Genomic DNA, 18,765 nt, shown 5'->3' on the forward strand with positions numbered 1-18,765 from the left:
AACATTTAATCCTTCACATCTCTTTGTTCCCTAATATGCTGTTTTTACTGTATTTCAGAAGACTTTCTTATTTGTACAAAACAGAATTAGTGGACACAGATTATTTTATCTTTTCCATTTGTGCATCATTCAGTAATGACATCACCAGATATGAAAATGACTTAATTCACATGTATAGGACTATAAACATACCTTCTAGTAACAGAAGTGTTCCTATCTTAATAAATAACTTTATATACAATTACCCCCTAGTGATAATGTAATACCTGTCCTGTAGACCCCGTCCTAGTACCCCCTAGTGATAATGTAATACCTGTCCTGTAGACCCCGTCCTAATACCCCCTAGTGATAATGTAATACCTGTCCTGTAGACCCCGTCCTATTACCCCCGAGTGATAATGTAATACCTGACCTGTAGACCCGTCCTAGTACCCCCTAGTGATAATGTAATACCTGTCCTGTAGACCCTGTCCTAGTACCCCCTAGTGATAATGTAATACCTGTCCTGTAGACCCCGTCCTAGTACCCCCTAGTGATAATGTAATACCTGTCCTGTAGACCCTGTACTAGTACCCCCTAGTGATAATATAATACCTGTCCTGTAGACCCCGTCCTAGTACCCCCTAGTGATAATGTAATACCTGTCCTGTAGACCCCATCCTAGTACTCCCTAGTGATAATGTAATACCTGTCCTGTAGACCCCGTGCTAGCATACAAATATATCATTGGTGTCTGTGCAATAGTCCAGAACATTTGACATGAGGTTTTGGTAATCTAGTTCTATTGCATGAGGCCGAAGGCAGAGTGAAATACAACATAAGTTGATTAGTAGTACCGAGGGTCAAATATTCTGAACTATTGCACAGACACCCGTGATATAATTGTTTTATTACATAATCACTAAAACATACTTAGAATCACTGAAATCATGACTTTTATGTTACCCTAGAAGTTACCATGACTGTCATCTGGCAGTGTTGACATCTGAGGGACTTAGATGCTTGAAAGGGAAGGACTAAATTCTGAAACGTCATGCGGTGTCAAATAATTCGCAAGTTACTGTGCAATATTCAATTTAGCTGAGCAATAGTTAAAAATATAGCTTATTGGTATAGTTAAGGAAAATTAAACGCATTATGTAATAATAACTAATAATGATAATGTAATACCTGTCCTGTAAACCCCGTCCTCATCACGGCCACATTTACACAGGTATCCAGGTAGGCCGTCCTCCTCCTCACAGATGCCGTCACTTAGACACACACCAGGGTTGTAGTCACACTCGTTTATACTGTACTCACAGTTTGTACCATTGTACCCAGTCTCAAACTCCAGTTTCTGACCGTTCCCGAATCTTGTGAGGTTGAGAAAGATACGGGGACACTGACAGACATAATAGCCAATCTTGTCCTCACAGGTCGCCCCGTTCTGACAGGGGTCAGGATCACATTCATTGATGTCTACTGAACAGTTTTCACCTGTGTAGCCTGTCACAGAAACATAATGAAGGGTTAGTTGTTTTCAACATTTCTTGGATTTCTGGGAATATCAAGTAAAGATTGTAACCAGGTTTGGACAATTGACGAGACTTAATATCCTAAAGTTTAAACTGTACAGGGAGTGCTATATTCAATATAAGGTAACTAGGACTCGGGTAATACTATGCCAAGAGATAGTGTTAATTTATGCTGAAACTATTTTTAAAAGAGTTTCAGCTACCTTCCCAGGGAACTAGCATGCTCTAATTATATAAGTTACTCAAAAGTTACTCTGATTGGTAAAGTGAGTTACTCTGAAAGTTAAAGTGAGTACTACGGCTTGTTACCAAGGATACTAAACCCGACATGTCTACAGGAGCTTGCACCAGGGTAAAGTTTAGTTACATATTGTCAGGGGAGAAAACAATTAAATGTATTCAAATCAGTTCTGATGAAATTAGGAAGAAGTCTAAATTTCAGAACTCAACAAAAGATACATAAATGGCTCAGGTAGACAGCCATTTTGGAAATCAATTCCACAGGATAAAGCCATAACAGAGCATATATTAGAAAGTTCAAATGATTTAAGGTTTCGACACTGGGTTCTATTTTTTATCATCTGACCACAATCATCTAAATATTGAATGAGAGTTAAAGCTGAATTACACCACACCTGTATCTACAAAAAATCTACTAAGGAAGTGACATGCTACTGTCTGAGGTACAACCAGGTTAGAAAGGGGAGTCATTCCTGATGGGATACAACCAGGGTAGAAAGGGGAGTCATTCCTGATGGGATACAACCAGGGTAGAAAGGGGAGTCATTCCTGATGGGATACAACCAGGGTAGAAAGGGGAGCCATTCCTGATGGGATACAACCAGGATAGAAAGGGGAGTCATTCCTGATGGGATACAACCAGGGTAGAAAGGGGAGTCATTCCCGATGGGATACAACCAGGGTAGAAAGGGGAACCATTCCTGATGGGATACAACCAGGGTAGAAAGGGGAGTCATTCCTGATGGGATACAACCAGGGTAGAAAGGGGAGCCATTCCTGATGGGATACAACCAGGGTAGAAAGGGGAGTCATTCCTGATGGGATACAACCAGGGTAGAAAGGGGAGTCATTCCTGATGGGATACAACCAGGGTAGAAAGGGGAGCCATTCCTGATGGGATACAACCAGGGTAGAAAGGGGAGCCATTCCTGATGGGATACAACCAGGGTAGAAAAGGGAGTCATTCCTGATGGGATACAACCAGTGTAGAAAGGGGAGCCATTCCTGATGGGATACAACCAGGGTAGAATATAAGACTCTTTCATATGTGTATATGTAGGATAGGGACATTCCACCCGAGGGGTCACAAAATGTGGTGAAACCCGAGGCTTGCCGAGGGTTTTACCACATTTTGTGATCCCGAGGGTGGAATATCCCTATCCTACATACACACATAATGAAAGAGTCTTTTTCTCTCATATCATTACCGAATTTCTGGCGAAAGTGTCCCTCAGCCATCCATTTTCTTCAATTTTTTAATTTCTTTATTTGACGTTTTTACTCAATATACTTGTGATATTCTGAAAGATCATACCCTATTTTTAGCAAACAATGTTTGCACACAAATTTCATTCATTTTGTGGTTAAGTGATGAACGAATGAACAATTCGCCGATAAAAATTACCGTAACTTGACCGACTTTTACGTGGCCGTGATCAAATTGTCAACATCCGAGAAAAAGAAGTTCTATCAACAATACTGAAAGCCAACGCTGAAATGAGTTTCCCAACTTCACATATAATTTGATTTGCACCTCGACATATTTAATCATTTCACAGAACACACTGTACTTTTAAATGTCAAGTCAATTTTTTTTTATAAAATACTACGTCACTGTATGACGTCACGACTGTCATTGGAATTCCATTCATAGTTCAATGAGAGTGATGTCGATCTCGATCGCCATGACGCGGCGATGTTTCGTGGCTGGTAATTTTAAATTCACTGTGATTTTGGCAACTTCGTGTGTGAACCAGCGAACAGTGACTCTATACGAGTATTCGATCTTGTCTGTGACATAGGATTATATGTGTTTAACCGGTTGTCTTGATGGAATGACGAAGGTAGGTCAGTCGATAGGCTAACGATGATCATATTGAAAGGCTAGGATGACAGTTAGTTTTCATGGTTACTCTACACAAATATAGACTCTGAGTTACAATTGAAATAAATATTTTTTATATGAACATCGAAGGGTGTCATTTTTACCGAATGTTCGTTCATTTAAGAGCCAATTCCCAACTTCCAAATACACAGGTTACTGAGTAGGCCTAACAGTTACTGTCAGTACCGTAGCAAATTCCAGGCCCCCCTGCTGACGCAAACGGAACCATTTCATAGGTTGTGACGTTTGACATTTTCTTTTTTATATTTTTTTATGTATGGCTTTTATTTTACTTCCTCTCATTGCCAGGTGTTTGTGTTTGTTTACATGTTTTAATGACAAATGACAAATCTGTCGGGTAGGCAAGTCTGTATTGTACTGTAACTGTTACAACAGGCCTGTAGGCGTAGTTACAGTAACGGAGTTATATGTTCGCTCAGATGAAATGTCTAATCGTTTAACCATGTAGCCCTATTGATTTACTGCTGATATGATATATATTTATCTAAGAATGTATGTATTTTTATAGTTAAGTCCAACGTTTCAAAACCGACACCGACGATAAGGACTGTCGGATGTGAACACAAGCAGACGACGTTGTGAGAGTTGTCCCCCTTGAACGCAGATTAATCCGCGCGCGTGAAATGCTATGTAAGATAGATTTATCTTACATAGCTATCTTACATGGGCAAACTTTATCCAACATGGCGAGATATGAGAGAAAGGGGAGTCATTCCTGATGGGATACAACCAGGGTAGAAAGGGGAGTCATTCCTGATGGGATACAACCAGGGTAGAAAAGGGGAGTCATTCCTGATGGGATACAACCAGGGTAGAAAGGGGAGTCATTCCTGATGGGATACAACCAGGGTAGAAAGGGGAACCATTCCTGATGGGATACAACCAGGGTAGAAAGGGGAGTCATTCCTGATGGGATACAACCAGGGTAGAAAGGGGAGTCACCAGGGTAGAAAGGGGAGTCATTCCTGATGGGATACAACCAGGGTAGAAAGGGGAGCCATTCCTGATGGGATACAACCAGGGTAGAAAGGGGAGCCATTCCTGATGGGATACAACCAGGGTAGAAAGGGGAACCATTCCTGATGGGATACAACCAGGTTAGAAAGGGGAGTCACCAGGGTAGAAAGGGGAGTCATTCCTGATGGGATACAACCAGGGTAGAAAGGGGAGCCATTCCTGATGGGATACAACCAGGGTAGAAAGGGGAACCATTCCTGATGGGATACAACCAGGTTAGAAAGGGGAGTCACCAGGGTAGAAAGGGGAGTCATTCCTGATGGGATACAACCAGGGTAGAAAGGGGAGCCATTCCTGATGGGATACAACCAGGGTAGAAAGGGGAACCATTCCTGATGGGATACAACCAGGTTAGAAAGGGGAGTCACCAGGGTAGAAAGGGGAGTCATTCCTGATGGGATACAACCAGGGTAGAAAGGGGAGTCATTCCTGATGGGATACAACCAGGGTAGAAAGGGGAGTCATTCCTGATGGGATACAACCAGGGTAGAAAGGGGAGCCATTCCTGATGGGATACAACCAGTGTAGAAAGGGGAGCCATTCCTGATGGGATACAACCAGGGTAGAAAGGGGAGTCATTCCTGATGGGATACAACCAGGGTAGAAAGGGGAGTCATTCCTGATGGGATACAACCAGGGTAGAAAGGGGAGTCATTCCTGATGGGATACAACCAGAGTAGAAAGGGGAGCCATTCCTGATGGGATACAACCAGTGTAGAAAGGGGAGTCATTCCTGATGGGATACAACCAGGGTAGAAAGGGGAGTCATTCCTGATGGGATACAACCAGGGTAGAAAGGGGAGTCATTCCTGATGGGATACAACCAGGGTAGAAAGGGGAACCATTCCTGATGGGATACAACCAGGGTAGAAAGGGGAGTCATTCCTGATGGGATACAACCAGGGTAGAAAGGGGAGTCATTCCTGATGGGATACAACCAGGGTAGAAAGGGGAGCCATTCCTGATGGGATACAACCAGGGTAGAAAGGGGAGCCATTCCTGATGGGATACAACCAGGGTAGAAAGGGGAGCCATTCCTGATGGGATACAACCAGGGTAGAAAGGGGAGTCATTCCTGATGGGATACAACCAGGGTAGAAAGGGGAGTCATTCCTGATGGGATACAACCAGGGTAGAAAGGGGAGTCATTCCTGATGGGATACAACCAGGGTAGAAAGGGGAACCATTCCTGATGGGATACAACCAGGGTAGAAAGGGGAGTCATTCCTGATGGGATACAACCAGGGTAGAAAGGGGAGCCATTCCTGATGGGATACAACCAGGGTAGAAAGGGGAGTCATTCCTGATGGGATACAACCAGGGTAGAAAGGGGAGTCATTCCTGATGGGATACAACCAGGGTAGAAAGGGGAGTCATTCCTGATGGGATACAACCAGGGTAGAAAGGGGAGTCATTCCTGATGGGATACAACCAGGGTAGAAAGGGGAGCCATTCCTGATGGGATACAACCAGGGTACAAAGGGGAACCATTCCTGATGGGATACAACCAGGGTAGAAAGGGGAGTCATTCCTGATGGGATACAACCAGGGTAGAAAGGGGAGCCATTCCTGATGGGATACAACCAGGGTAGAAAGGGGAGTCATTCCTGATGGGATACAACCAGGGTAGAAAGGGGAGTCATTCCTGATGGGATACAACCAGGGTAGAAAGGGGAACCATTCCTGATGGGATACAACCAGGGTAGAAAGGGGAGTCATTCCTGATGGGATACAACCAGGGTAGAAAGGGGAGCCACCAGGGTAGAAAAGGGAGTCATTCCTGATAGGATGTAAATACAGACAATGTTAATACCTAGATATAACAATGTTTTGAGCAGGAACAATACCACACATAACCTGTACCTCATGCAACAAAAACCTTCCACCCATGCAAGTTATCATGTGTACTGTCACACATCCATGTAGCTTTGTTAAATATCTACTAATATTCAGTTACCACAGTCTATTTTTCATAATTATCTACTATCTTGTCCTGGTGTGACAATCAACTTTTTATACATTCTCTACTATTTTCTTCTAGACTACTGGTAAGTGGAGCACTTCACTTGTTATAGATTATCTACTATTTTTCTCTTATGTAACAATCAACTTGTTATTGATAATCTACTATTTTGTTCTTATGTAACAATCAACTTGTTATAGATTATCTACTATTTTGTTCTTATGTAACAATCAACTTGTTATTGATAATCTACTATTTTGTTCTTATGTAACAATCAACTTGTTATAGATTATCTACTATTTTGTTCTTATGTAACAATCAACTTGTTATAGATTATCTACTATTTTGTTCTCATGTGGAAAAATCCACTTGTTATGAATTATTGTTGAAATATTTTCCACCAGGTTAATCTATTATTTTGTTCAATATCTCCTGGCATTAAAAATTGATTTGATAAATTTCATTTTCACATTTTATATACATTGATCCCTTGCCATTGAAGCATGCGAGATGAATGATGACATTGATAATCCTGATTTACAAGACAGATTTACAAACAGTGAGCATAAAAACAAGGAGAACAAACCGCTGGGACATGCGCAGGTGTAGTTGTTAATTAGATCGAAGCAGACTTGGGGACTTTGACAAGTATTGGAAGCGCATTCGTTGATGTCTGTCTCACAGTCATTGCCAGTATATCCTAGGACACATGCACAGTTGTATTGTTGGCTCGGAGGCGTGGTATGGCATGTGGCTCCATTCTTGCATGGCGTAAACGAACATGCATCATATACAAGATTACACGTCTTACCCATATGGGTGGGGGGACAGTCACACCTGTAGCCGTTCACTTGGTCAATACATGTTCCTCCGTTCTGACAGGGGTCTGGCAAGCAGTCATCAATGTTTACACTGCAGTTAACACCTGTCAAATAATATCAAGTGTATATATGTTAAAAACTACATCAATCCATTGCGATCTATTAATTACTAAAATAGAAATCAAAATCTTTCGATGATAAAGAATGAAGGTCATAGCAAAGTGATCATCTATTACTGTGACATTACCTGAATACCCTGTAACACAGGTACATTACCTGAATACATTGTAACACAGGTACATTACCTGAATACATTGTAACACAGGTACATTACCTTAATACCCTGTAACACAGGTACATTACTTGAATACCCTGTAACACAGGTACATTACCTGAATACCCTGTAACACAGGTACATTACCTGAATACCCTGTAACACAGGTACATTACCTGAATACCCTGTAACACAGGTACATTACCTGAATACGTTGTAACACAGGTACATTACCTGAATACCCTGTAACACAGGTACATTACCTGAATACGTTGTAACACAGGAACATTACCTGAATACATTGTAACACAGGTACATTACCTGAATACCCTGTAACACAGGTACATTACCTGAATACCCTGTAACACAGGTACAGTTGTAAAAGTTGAGGAAGTTATGACAGGTGCCGCCATTTTCACATGGTTGTGGTGAGCATTCATTGATGTCCGTCTCACAATGGGTACCAGTCCAACCTGCTACACAATCACATTCGTACCTGTTCACCTGTAAGACATAACAATAAAATACAATGTTCAGTAGTAATACACAAATAACAATACCTGTCAATAAAGTCACCTTCCTGATACAAGCTTTATTTGTTAGAGATATATTATGTAGGAGTTTCAACTATCTTAATCTTACTATATTATGTAGGAGTTTTAACTATCTTATTCTTACAACAGCAAAAATATTTTACTTTCACATTGACATTTTTACCAAAAGATGAAGAAAATAATTTTAATTATGATATGATATCACCAGGGCACTGGTGCCCATGCACAGCAATAGATAAAAAGAAACGGAGTAGATAATGAGAAGCGAGACAGTGAGACAGCACTTGATTTTTGTTTACCTCATTCCTACAGGTGGCACCATTCTGGCAGGGCTGCCCACTTGCCTGACACTCGTCGATATCAGTGTTACAGGTGAGGTCCGTGTACCCAGGCACACAAGTACAAGTGAAGCTGCTTACCCCATCCACACAGCTGAAAATTTCAACATTTTTTTATCATTTCTAAATCCATGGTGGTTTGGTATTATATTTATATCCTAACCATGTTTTCATAACAATTCAATAACTTAACTATAATCTTATGACTCAGTGTTACATGACCTTCAATACTGTATACATTTTGCAGAAAAACAATATGTGGTTTATTAAGTCAACAATGTTTTAGAGGTGTGATATCCTTAACTGCTAATTTCATTTTTTCTTCTATAAACAAATAGCAAGAGGTCCAATGGGCCTGCATCGCTCATCTGGTATTCACTTGTTTGACGATTCCCTGCCTTTCATTTAGCCAAAAGAACTTGATTCTAGGCTTTTTAGTTAACCAGAAGTTTAAACACTTTGACATCTGTGACCTTGAATATATGGTTCAAGGTTATTTCTTTTTGCAAAATTTGTGGGGCTAAATCCTAGAAACCTACCAGCAGACTATGATTTTTGGCCTTTTGGTCAACCAGAAGAAGTCGTTTTAAGGAATTTGACCCCTGTGACCTTGTATATGAGTCAATATCATTTGTTTATCCAAACTTTGTTGGGTCTCATCTAAGGAACCTTTCAGTCAAATATAATTCTGAAAGTCTTGGTTAGTGAGAAGAAGTCAATTAAATGGTTTTGAGGAATTTCAACCCTGTGACCTTAATAAATATGGGTCAAGTCACTTCTTTTTGCAAACTTTGTCAGACCTCATCCAAGGAACCTATCAGCCAAAATATCATGACTCTGGGAGTCTTGTTTAGTAGGAAGAAGTCAGTTAAATGGAAAAGTTGATGTTGGACAGACCATGGACAACAGACAGACGACAACTCTACACCATGGCCTAAACTCACTTGGCCCTTTTGGCCTGGTGAGCTAACTTTTATGTTAATTCGACACTTAACAAGGCATGCCCCAAACAAGACCCTAGTAGAGGTCACAGGGAGTTGAATGTCTACCTAGTAGCACACTGGAACTCAAAACATTCAAATATTTAAATGATCTAGACCGCATGGCATCATTTCTTATCATTTTTAGCACAGCCATCTGTCAATAAGGCCCAGATCCCACAGTCAACATGAATCCTAAATCAAACTAGTTGATAAAACTGAGGGTGTAGGGCAATCAAATGCTCAAGACCTTACAATTGATATAGGCTGGCTTAGTATTGATATCTGTCCATATTATGTTGATGTTTTACAAAACAATTGTGCTGTTTTACTATAATTACAAACCTTGCTCCATTCTGACACGGATTTGGTGCACAGTCGTCAATATTGACATCACATGACTTGTTAGTGTAGCCAGATACACAAGTACAACTGTAGTCGTTCTCCAGGTTTGTACAGTTAGCACCGTTCTTACAGGGCTGCATAAGACATTCATCAACATCCAAACAGGGTTCACCTGTAACATATCAAAATGATTACATAAAACAATGAACTGTGACCTACAAACACAAACATCCAATCAAATCCAGCAATCATCTAATTCATCTATATTTACCAATCAACTCTAGCATATACATCAACCAATCAAATCCAGCAATCATCTAATTCATTTATATTTACCAATCAACTCTAGCATATACATCAACCAATCAAATCCAGTAATCATCTAATTCATCTATATTTACCAATCAACTCTAGCATATACATCAACCAATCAAATCCAGCAATCATCTAATTAATAAACTATTTATATTTACCAATCAAATTTAACATACACATCAACCAATCAAATCCAGTAATAAACTATTCAAATTTAATGTACACATCAACCAATGATTCAACTACCAGAGTGCTTACCAAAGTATCCTGGTTTACAAATACATTCATGGGAGTTGACCAGGTCACGGCAGACTGTGTTCTGGCCTGAACACACAACATCCTTACAGTCGTCAATGTCTGTCTGACAGTCACTGCCAGTGTACCCTGGGATACACTGACACGTGTACGAGTTATTACCGTCCACACAGCTACCGCCATTCTTACACGGACCAGTGAGGCAGTCATCTAGAGACTGTCAACAGATATACAAATTATACATCATCTATAAAACAATAATTTGGCTGTACCCTTAATATCTTTATCACTTGATCCAACCATGGTAGTAATGATTCATGATACCAGTGTTTTTTATCATGTTAATTACAAAGCATGTGCACTTAATTATGCAAACTTTGAAAATTGCACTCATTCTATCAACAATACTTCAGATAACAAAATCTTGTGTCTGACTGCAATGGATGAGTTTCCCCTTAATGACTAGAAGAACCAAAATAACTATTGCCCTCATTATTTGGCTTCGTTATAATGTATGTACAAGTACATATCCAGGATATCACTTTACATGTAAACATATGTTTTTATATTTTACCTGTGAACAATTCCTCTTGCTATCATATCCCACAGGACACTGACAATCATAGCCGCCTTCAAAGTTGAAACATGTTCCAGGGCCACAGATTCCAGAATATCGTTGACACTCATTAATATCATTCTCACAGCGATCACCTTCAAACACTACAAATAAAAGGATACAATATGTTGAAATCTTCAACGCCACATTCAAGTGAGGTACACGTGTACGAACTCACTTCCCCACACTAATGTGAGGTACAGGTGTCGGAGCTACACTTCCCCACACTTATGTGAGGTACAGGTATAGGAGCTACACTTCTCCACACTTATGTGACATACAGGTGTAGGAGCTACACTTCCCCACACTTATGTGAGGTACAGGTATAGGAGCTACACTTCTCCACACTTATGTGAGGTACATGTGTAGGAGCTACACTTCCCCACACTCATGTGAGGTACAGGTGTAGGAGCTACACTTCCCCACACTAATGTGAGGTACAGGTGTGGGAGCTACACTGCCCCACACTTATGTGAGGTACAGGTGTCGGAGCTACACTTCCCAACACTTATGTGAGGTACAGGTGTAGGAGCTACACTTCCCCATATTTATGTGAGGTACAGGTGTGGGAGCTACACTTCCCCACACTTATGCTACACTTCCCCACACTTATGCGAGGTACAGGTGTAGGAGCTACACTTCCCCACACTTAGGTGAGGTACAGGTGTGGGAGCTACACTGCCCCACACTTATGTGAGGTACAGGTGTCGGAGCTACACTTCCCAACACTTATGTGAGGTACAGGTGTAGGAGCTACACTTCCCCATATTTATGTGAGGTACAGGTGTGGGAGCTACACTTCCCCACACTTATGCTACACTTCCCCACACTTATGCGAGGTACAGGTGTAGGAGCTACACTTCCCCACACTTATGTGAGGTACAGGTGTGGGAGCTACACTTCCCCACACTTATGCTACACTTCCCCACACTTATGCGAGGTACAGGTGTAGGAGCTACACTTCCCCACACTTAGGTGAGGTACAGGTGTGGGAGCTACACTTCCCCACACTTAGGTGAGGTACAGGTGTGGGAGCTACACTTCCCCACACTTATGTGAGGTACAGGTGTGGGAGCTACACTGCCTCACACTTATGTGAAGTACAGGTGTAGGAGCTACACTTCCCCACACTTATGTGACGTTCAGGTGTAGGAGCTACACTTCCCCATACTTACATGAAGTACAGGTGTAGGAGCTACACTTCCCCACACTTATGTGAGGTACAGGTGTAGGAGCTACACTTCCCCACACTTATATGAGGTACAGGTGTAGGAGCTACACTTCCCCACACTTATGTGACGTTCAGGTGTAGGAGCTACACTTCCCCATACTTACATGAAGTACAGGTGTAGGAGCTACACTTCCCCACACTAATGTGAGGTACAGGTATAGGAGCTACACTTCCCCACACTTATATGAAGTACAGGTGTAGGAGCTACACTTCCCCACACTTATATGATGTACAGGTGTAGGAGCTACACTTCCCCACACTAATGTGAGGTACAGGTATAGGAGCTACACTTCCCCACACTAATGTGAGGTACAGGTATAGGAGCTACACTTCCCCACACTAATGTGAGGTACAGGTATAGGAGCTACACTTCCCCACACTAATGTGAGGTACAGGTATAGGAGCTACACTTCCCCACACTAATGTGAGGTACAGGTATAGGAGCTACACTTCCCCACACTAATGTGAGGTACAGGTATAGGAGCTACACTTCCCCACACTTATGTGGGGTACAGGTGTAGGAGCTACACTTCCCCACACTTATGTGAGGTACAGGTATAGGAGCTACACTTCCCCACACTTATGTGGGGTACAGGTGTAGGAGCTACACTTCCCCACACTTACATGAAGTACAGGTGTGGGAGCTACACTTCCCCACACTTATATGATGTACAGGTGTCGGAGTTACACTTCCCAACACTTATGTGAGGTACAGGTGTCAGAGCTACACTTCCCCATACTTACACGAGGTACAGGTGCAGGAAAAAGAGTTGATCCCATCCACACATTGACCACCATGTTGACAGGTATCCACGTCACACTCATTGATGTTCACCTGACAATTCACATCTGTAAAGCCTGACAAAACAACACAAAGAACAATTCATTAGTCACCTCTCCACAGATATAGTTTTCTGTAGGAATATTACATATTCTGTGTTACAACTCGATTACTACATGAAGTACAAAACTTACTCAACCACAATTTTGACATGAACATGCAATGAAATTTAACTAAAGCTGTTTCCAATCATTGGTTAATATACATAGCTGTGAAAAGAAAGTAGTCATTTATAGTCTGTGTAAATGATGCATATAGTCACACATACCTGGAGCACAGTTACACACATAGATACGGTTACTCGTGGATACCGAGGGTGTCACAGGGTTACAGGATCCTCCATTGAGACATGGGCTAACATCACAACCGTATACACCTGTAAAGGTAGAAACAAAATACTCCTGTACTCCTAAACCACACAGCAGGTTTACTCATATAGCATGTCAGGAAAACAGGGCTTAATAGGGCTGCCACAACAAAGGACAGACATGTTCTTATTGAGGATACTGATTCAGAGGAGATAACATATTGAGGATACTGATTCAGGGGAGATAACATATTGAGGATACTGATTCAGAGAGATAACATATTGAGGATACTGATTCAAGGGAGATAACATATTGAGGATACGGATTCAGAGGAGATAACATATTGAGGATACTGATTCAGAGGAGATAACATATTGAGGATACTGATTCAGAGAGATAACATATTGAGGATACTGATTCAGAGAGATAACATATTGAGGATACTGATTCAGAGGAGATAACATATTGAGGATACTGATTCAGAGGAGATAACATATTGAGGATACCGATTCAGAGAGATAACATATTGTGGATACTGATTCAGCGGAGATAACATATTGAGGATACTGATTCAGGGGGGATAACATATTGAGGATACTGATTCAGGGGAGATAACAAATTGTGGATACTGATTCAGGGGAGATAACAAATTGTGGATACTGATTCAGGGGAGATAACATATTGAGGATACTAATTCAGGGGAGATAACATATTGAGGATACTGATTCAGGGGGGATAACATATTGTGGATACTGATTCAGGGGAGATAACTTACTAAGATTGCTGTGATACAGGGCAGATAACTTACTGAGGTTGCTATGATACAGGGGAGATAACTTACTGATGTTGCTATGATACAGGGGAGATAACTTCCTGAGGTTGCTATGATACAGGGGAGATAACTTCCTGAGGTTGCTATGATACAGGGGTGATAACTTACTGATGTTGCTATGATACAGGGGAGATAACTTCCTGAGGTTGCTATGATACAGGGGAGATAACTTCCTGAGGTTGCTATGATACAGGGGAGAAAACTTACTGATGTTGCTATGATACAGGGGAGATAACTTCCTGAGGTTGCTATGATACAGGGGAGATAAATTACTGAGGTTGCTATGATACAGGGGAGATAACTTACTGAGGTTGACCTCACAGTTGGTGCCATTAAACAGGTGAGGACATTGACAGGTATAGTTCTGGAAGCCGTCCTCACAGGTACCTCCATTCTTACATGGCACTGAGGCACATTGGTTCCCATCCTCCCCAACTGAAAGTACAACATACCAGGCATGTATAACTGGTGGTCTCTCACAACAGCAAAAGTAAATATCAAACTGGTTACTCATTTGTCATATCTTTTTATATAAATTGAGAAAATCACAAGATTTTAGTAGAGAAGGGTGAGAAAGACTACACCAAAAAGAGCCAATCGAGTTATGTATAGAGTATCTAATGAACAATCGAGATATATATAGAACAATCGAGTTATGTAGAGTATCTAATGAACAATCGAGATATATATAGAACAATCGTGTTATGTATAGAGTATCTAATGAACAATCGAGATATATATAGAACAATCGAGTTATGTATAGAGTATCTAATGAACAATCGAGATATATATAGAACAATTGAGTTATATATAGAGTATCTAATGAACAATTGAGTTAAATATAGAGTACCTAATGAACAATCATTTTATCAGGAGACAGATTAGGGTCGTCTATAATGGATCAGTTACTCTAACACTAAACATAAATGTTTAAATTACCAAGGTATCATAAATATTGGATGATTAATTATGTTCTCATTTTCTGGGATTATTATATTTACCACAGTATACAAATTATCTTAGTCTAATACAGAGCTTCCACTGTATGTGGCGGCCACTGATTATAACGTCCCTAACATCAGCATAAATATAATGTTTACAACATTATGATAGTATACTTCAAACAATTTGGTTTCATCTAATGTTAATCATTTTCAACTACAGCATGAGAAAACACCAACATGCAGACTTTAATATGCCCATAAGGTGCATGGAGTATAGTTTTATTAACTAAAAATTGCCTCAATTGTCAAAACAGCGAATTTTGCAATACGCAATATTATTTAAAGTTGTATTAATGTACAACAGGGTAATTAATATTTTACTATAAGATGTTTACAGAAACTGTTGGCTACTTAGAAACTTGATGTACTTATTCTACTTTAGTATGGCATCAATTTTTGGTACTTTCCCCCGTGCAAAATAAATTTTATTTTTGTATTTATATTACGTTTTATGATGCATGAATAAATGAGACTTGGACAAAAAAAATCTGCAGTGGAGGAACTCATGAGAAGATGAATCTCCGTTGTTTAGGAGCTAAACCTCATCTTTAGAGCTTGTGATTAAAAAAGTGACTGTGTGTCAATTTGATTGTGTGATGATTACTAGTTTTAAATCCAAACAAACTAATTAAATCTCATTGGGTCACATGGTATCCGTGAAATTTTATCTCCGATATGCTTGTGTAAGTGAAACTGACAAATGCCTTTCCAAGCTTGAGCAAGCTTACACGGGCACATCAGACATCGATCCCAACTCCTTATTGTTTTACGAGTAAGAGTGTACCTGTTCACTCAGGTGTGACACTGTGTTCACTCAGATGTGACCACTGACTGTCCCGTGAGAATGTTTATGATGATGAATATGAGGATGTTGCTACCTATCCATAAGCACTGCAAGTCAGGCCTACACCTCCGATCACAGTCATCTAATCACGGTATTCTCATACACAACAAACAATACTTCAGATTAACCTCAATTGTTATCTTATAAGTATGAAGCGGAGTTAAGATCTAAACGCCTGAAAGCACCTTAACCTGCTAAACCTTTAGCAAAAATTATTCAGGAATCCTCTTCAAACTTAACAACACAAAATCAGCCAGCCTAACCCTATGGGGGCCCTTTGGGGTTCTGGACCTCAGATTCCAATAGGCCATGAGTATGTAACCAGGATTTAAAACATGTTTCATATATAATCAGGATAATTAATCATTACATCATAAAGATCATCAGTTCTTTTTGAAGAAACTGTGAAACAAAGTTTGAGTTTAAAAGGATATTACAAATATGGCATCATAGATGATCTGAGTCTCCTCACTAATATAATCACTTAATTCTCAATAAATTTATAGCTAGGTATACAGTACATGACCTCAATTTTGGTTGAAATATATGTGTACAAAAACTTGTACAAGAGATGATGGCTATGAAAAAGTGTACAAAGTTTCAGGATATTTGGATAATTAATGAACTAGGTGGAGTGAAGACTTCAAAAATCTATTTATAGTAATTATATTTAACAGTGATCTCAATTTTGACTCATGGTGGTTAAAATGTGTTCTTGTACAAAAGATGATGGTTCTGTCAAGTAAAAAGGCAATTGTAAAATGCATCTCTTTTCACACAACCTGATAATAGAAGCCGGAAGACATAGGACAATACCTTGTAACATAATATTTGTCCATTATGTATACGTAAGAGTCACAGACTTAGAGACTTCATACTAAATATATATTAATATGTAATATGTCCCTTTTCATCTTGTTAAGAACTAAATACATTCAGACATAATACTGTAGGAATCCTGCTGTCTATAAATAAATCATATTACGTGTATTCACTTCTGAAATACTGAAGAATTAAATAATCTTCATCAATTTTAATATCATGCAAATTTACCATTGTTTCATACCATTGTTTCATACTATTGTTCAATACCACTGTCTGTTGTTTGATTATAAACGAGGGTAAAAGCCTTTCAGTTCAAGTATTGTGAATACTCATACTCAATGATTCTGTTATTATACTTCATATAATACTTCACATGAATCTAAACTTGAATTTATACTTTGTATTTAAATGGCTATACTGATGAGATGATATTATATGCTCAAGATAAATAAATTAAGAATTTGAATTTGAGTTGTATGAAGTTTCAGGACAACCAGATCCAGAAGTCAGTAGAGTAACAATGTTGTTCCTACTTTGGTTTTGTACATAAACAATGAGCCTAATCCCTTACATCTCCTCTCTGAATCATAGTAAGGGATAGTAAAACTATACTGTGAAACTCATTAAACACGTCTCAAAACTCTAATCGAAGTACAAGGTCTTTTTAGCTTATGTTCACTGTTACCATATATCTGATGTAAAATAGAATTTCTTGCATCTTGTGTACTCTTGCATTTTCTCTTGGTTAATCCCACCAGGCATTTTACTCTACATAGTCATATGTAAATGACCATATGAATATTTATAAGTTCTCACCAGCCAATTAACATAGGATGTGGTCAGGAATCGAGATGTGATAGCAATTATAATCCATGTCATTTTTTTGTTTCAAAAGGTCTGCTATAGCAGACAGATAAACTGGCCACACCCACCTCATTTACATAATGTCTGTATCATGCTATGTTAATGCTGTTCAACTGTTAAACTATTGCTGTGTATAAACATACAACATTAAATGATTTATAATAAACATCATGATATATGATCACTACTTTCCTCAAACTTTTTACCAAGAAATTAAAATGTTGGTTCGGTAAAAGGAGAGAGCATATTATGGTCTTCTTACTAGCCGACATAGACAGGGTATTTTTCATTCCTCCTTCCTATTAGTTCTATATATAATATAGGCCAATATGCATGCACTGGCCACACCACAGAGCTGGGATATGTGGCTTCCTACTAATTCAATTCAATTTATTTCCAAATGCAACATAGAATATGTTGTAATCGACATATAGTTTATTAGAGTATTAATTGATATCATAAATAACCTGATAAATTGTTCTGGACAAGAAGAAATGTGAGAAAATATCACCCATCATTACAGGTCAATGGCTATCCTAATAATCAAAATCAGGTTTGTTACCAGCACAGTCAGCTTATGATAGCTTATGCCATTCACTTTCTCCTTTGTCCTTCACTCTTTCTCCTCTGTCGTTCACACTTTCTCCTCTGTCATTCACTTTCTCCTCTTTCCGTTTCTCTTTCTCCTCTGTCTTTTTTTTCTTTCTCCTCTGTCCTTCTCTCCTTCTCTCTTTCTCCTCCTATCACAAGGAGACTTAACACGAACATACCGCAGCCTCCCAAAACACACATACACACTCGCCACACACATGCATGTCGCACGCACGGCAGGCTGTCCTTAAATGACCTTAGCTGTTAATAGGACGTTAAACAAA

General features: G+C 39.7%; 1 protein-coding gene across 3 annotated transcripts in view; it reads right to left on the reverse strand.

The window, feature by feature from the left end:
* LOC117318006 (protein crumbs-like) overlaps window positions 1-18,765 on the reverse strand; it is a 105,167-nt gene that overhangs the window by 49,037 nt on the left and 37,365 nt on the right. For all 3 annotated transcript variants that reach the window (XR_004530290.1, XM_033872979.1, XM_033872991.1), the window contains 10 exons: window positions 14,660-14,788; window positions 13,482-13,589; window positions 13,117-13,230; window positions 11,100-11,245; window positions 10,529-10,742; window positions 9,956-10,127; window positions 8,592-8,724; window positions 8,089-8,242; window positions 7,230-7,568; window positions 1,171-1,488 (listed from right to left, as the gene is read on the reverse strand). Coding sequence is in view for 2 of the 3 variants with exons in the window: in XM_033872979.1 (XP_033728870.1) it covers window positions 1,171-1,488; window positions 7,230-7,568; window positions 8,089-8,242; window positions 8,592-8,724; window positions 9,956-10,127; window positions 10,529-10,742; window positions 11,100-11,245; window positions 13,117-13,230; window positions 13,482-13,589; window positions 14,660-14,788 (1,827 nt within the window). In the remaining variant the exon portion in view is untranslated. The remainder of the gene's footprint in view (window positions 1-1,170; window positions 1,489-7,229; window positions 7,569-8,088; window positions 8,243-8,591; window positions 8,725-9,955; window positions 10,128-10,528; window positions 10,743-11,099; window positions 11,246-13,116; window positions 13,231-13,481; window positions 13,590-14,659; window positions 14,789-18,765) is intronic.

The sequence above is a fragment of the Pecten maximus genome, chromosome 2 (assembly GCF_902652985.1).
Source record: "Pecten maximus chromosome 2, xPecMax1.1, whole genome shotgun sequence".
Classification (NCBI taxonomy): Eukaryota; Metazoa; Mollusca; class Bivalvia; order Pectinida; family Pectinidae; genus Pecten; species Pecten maximus.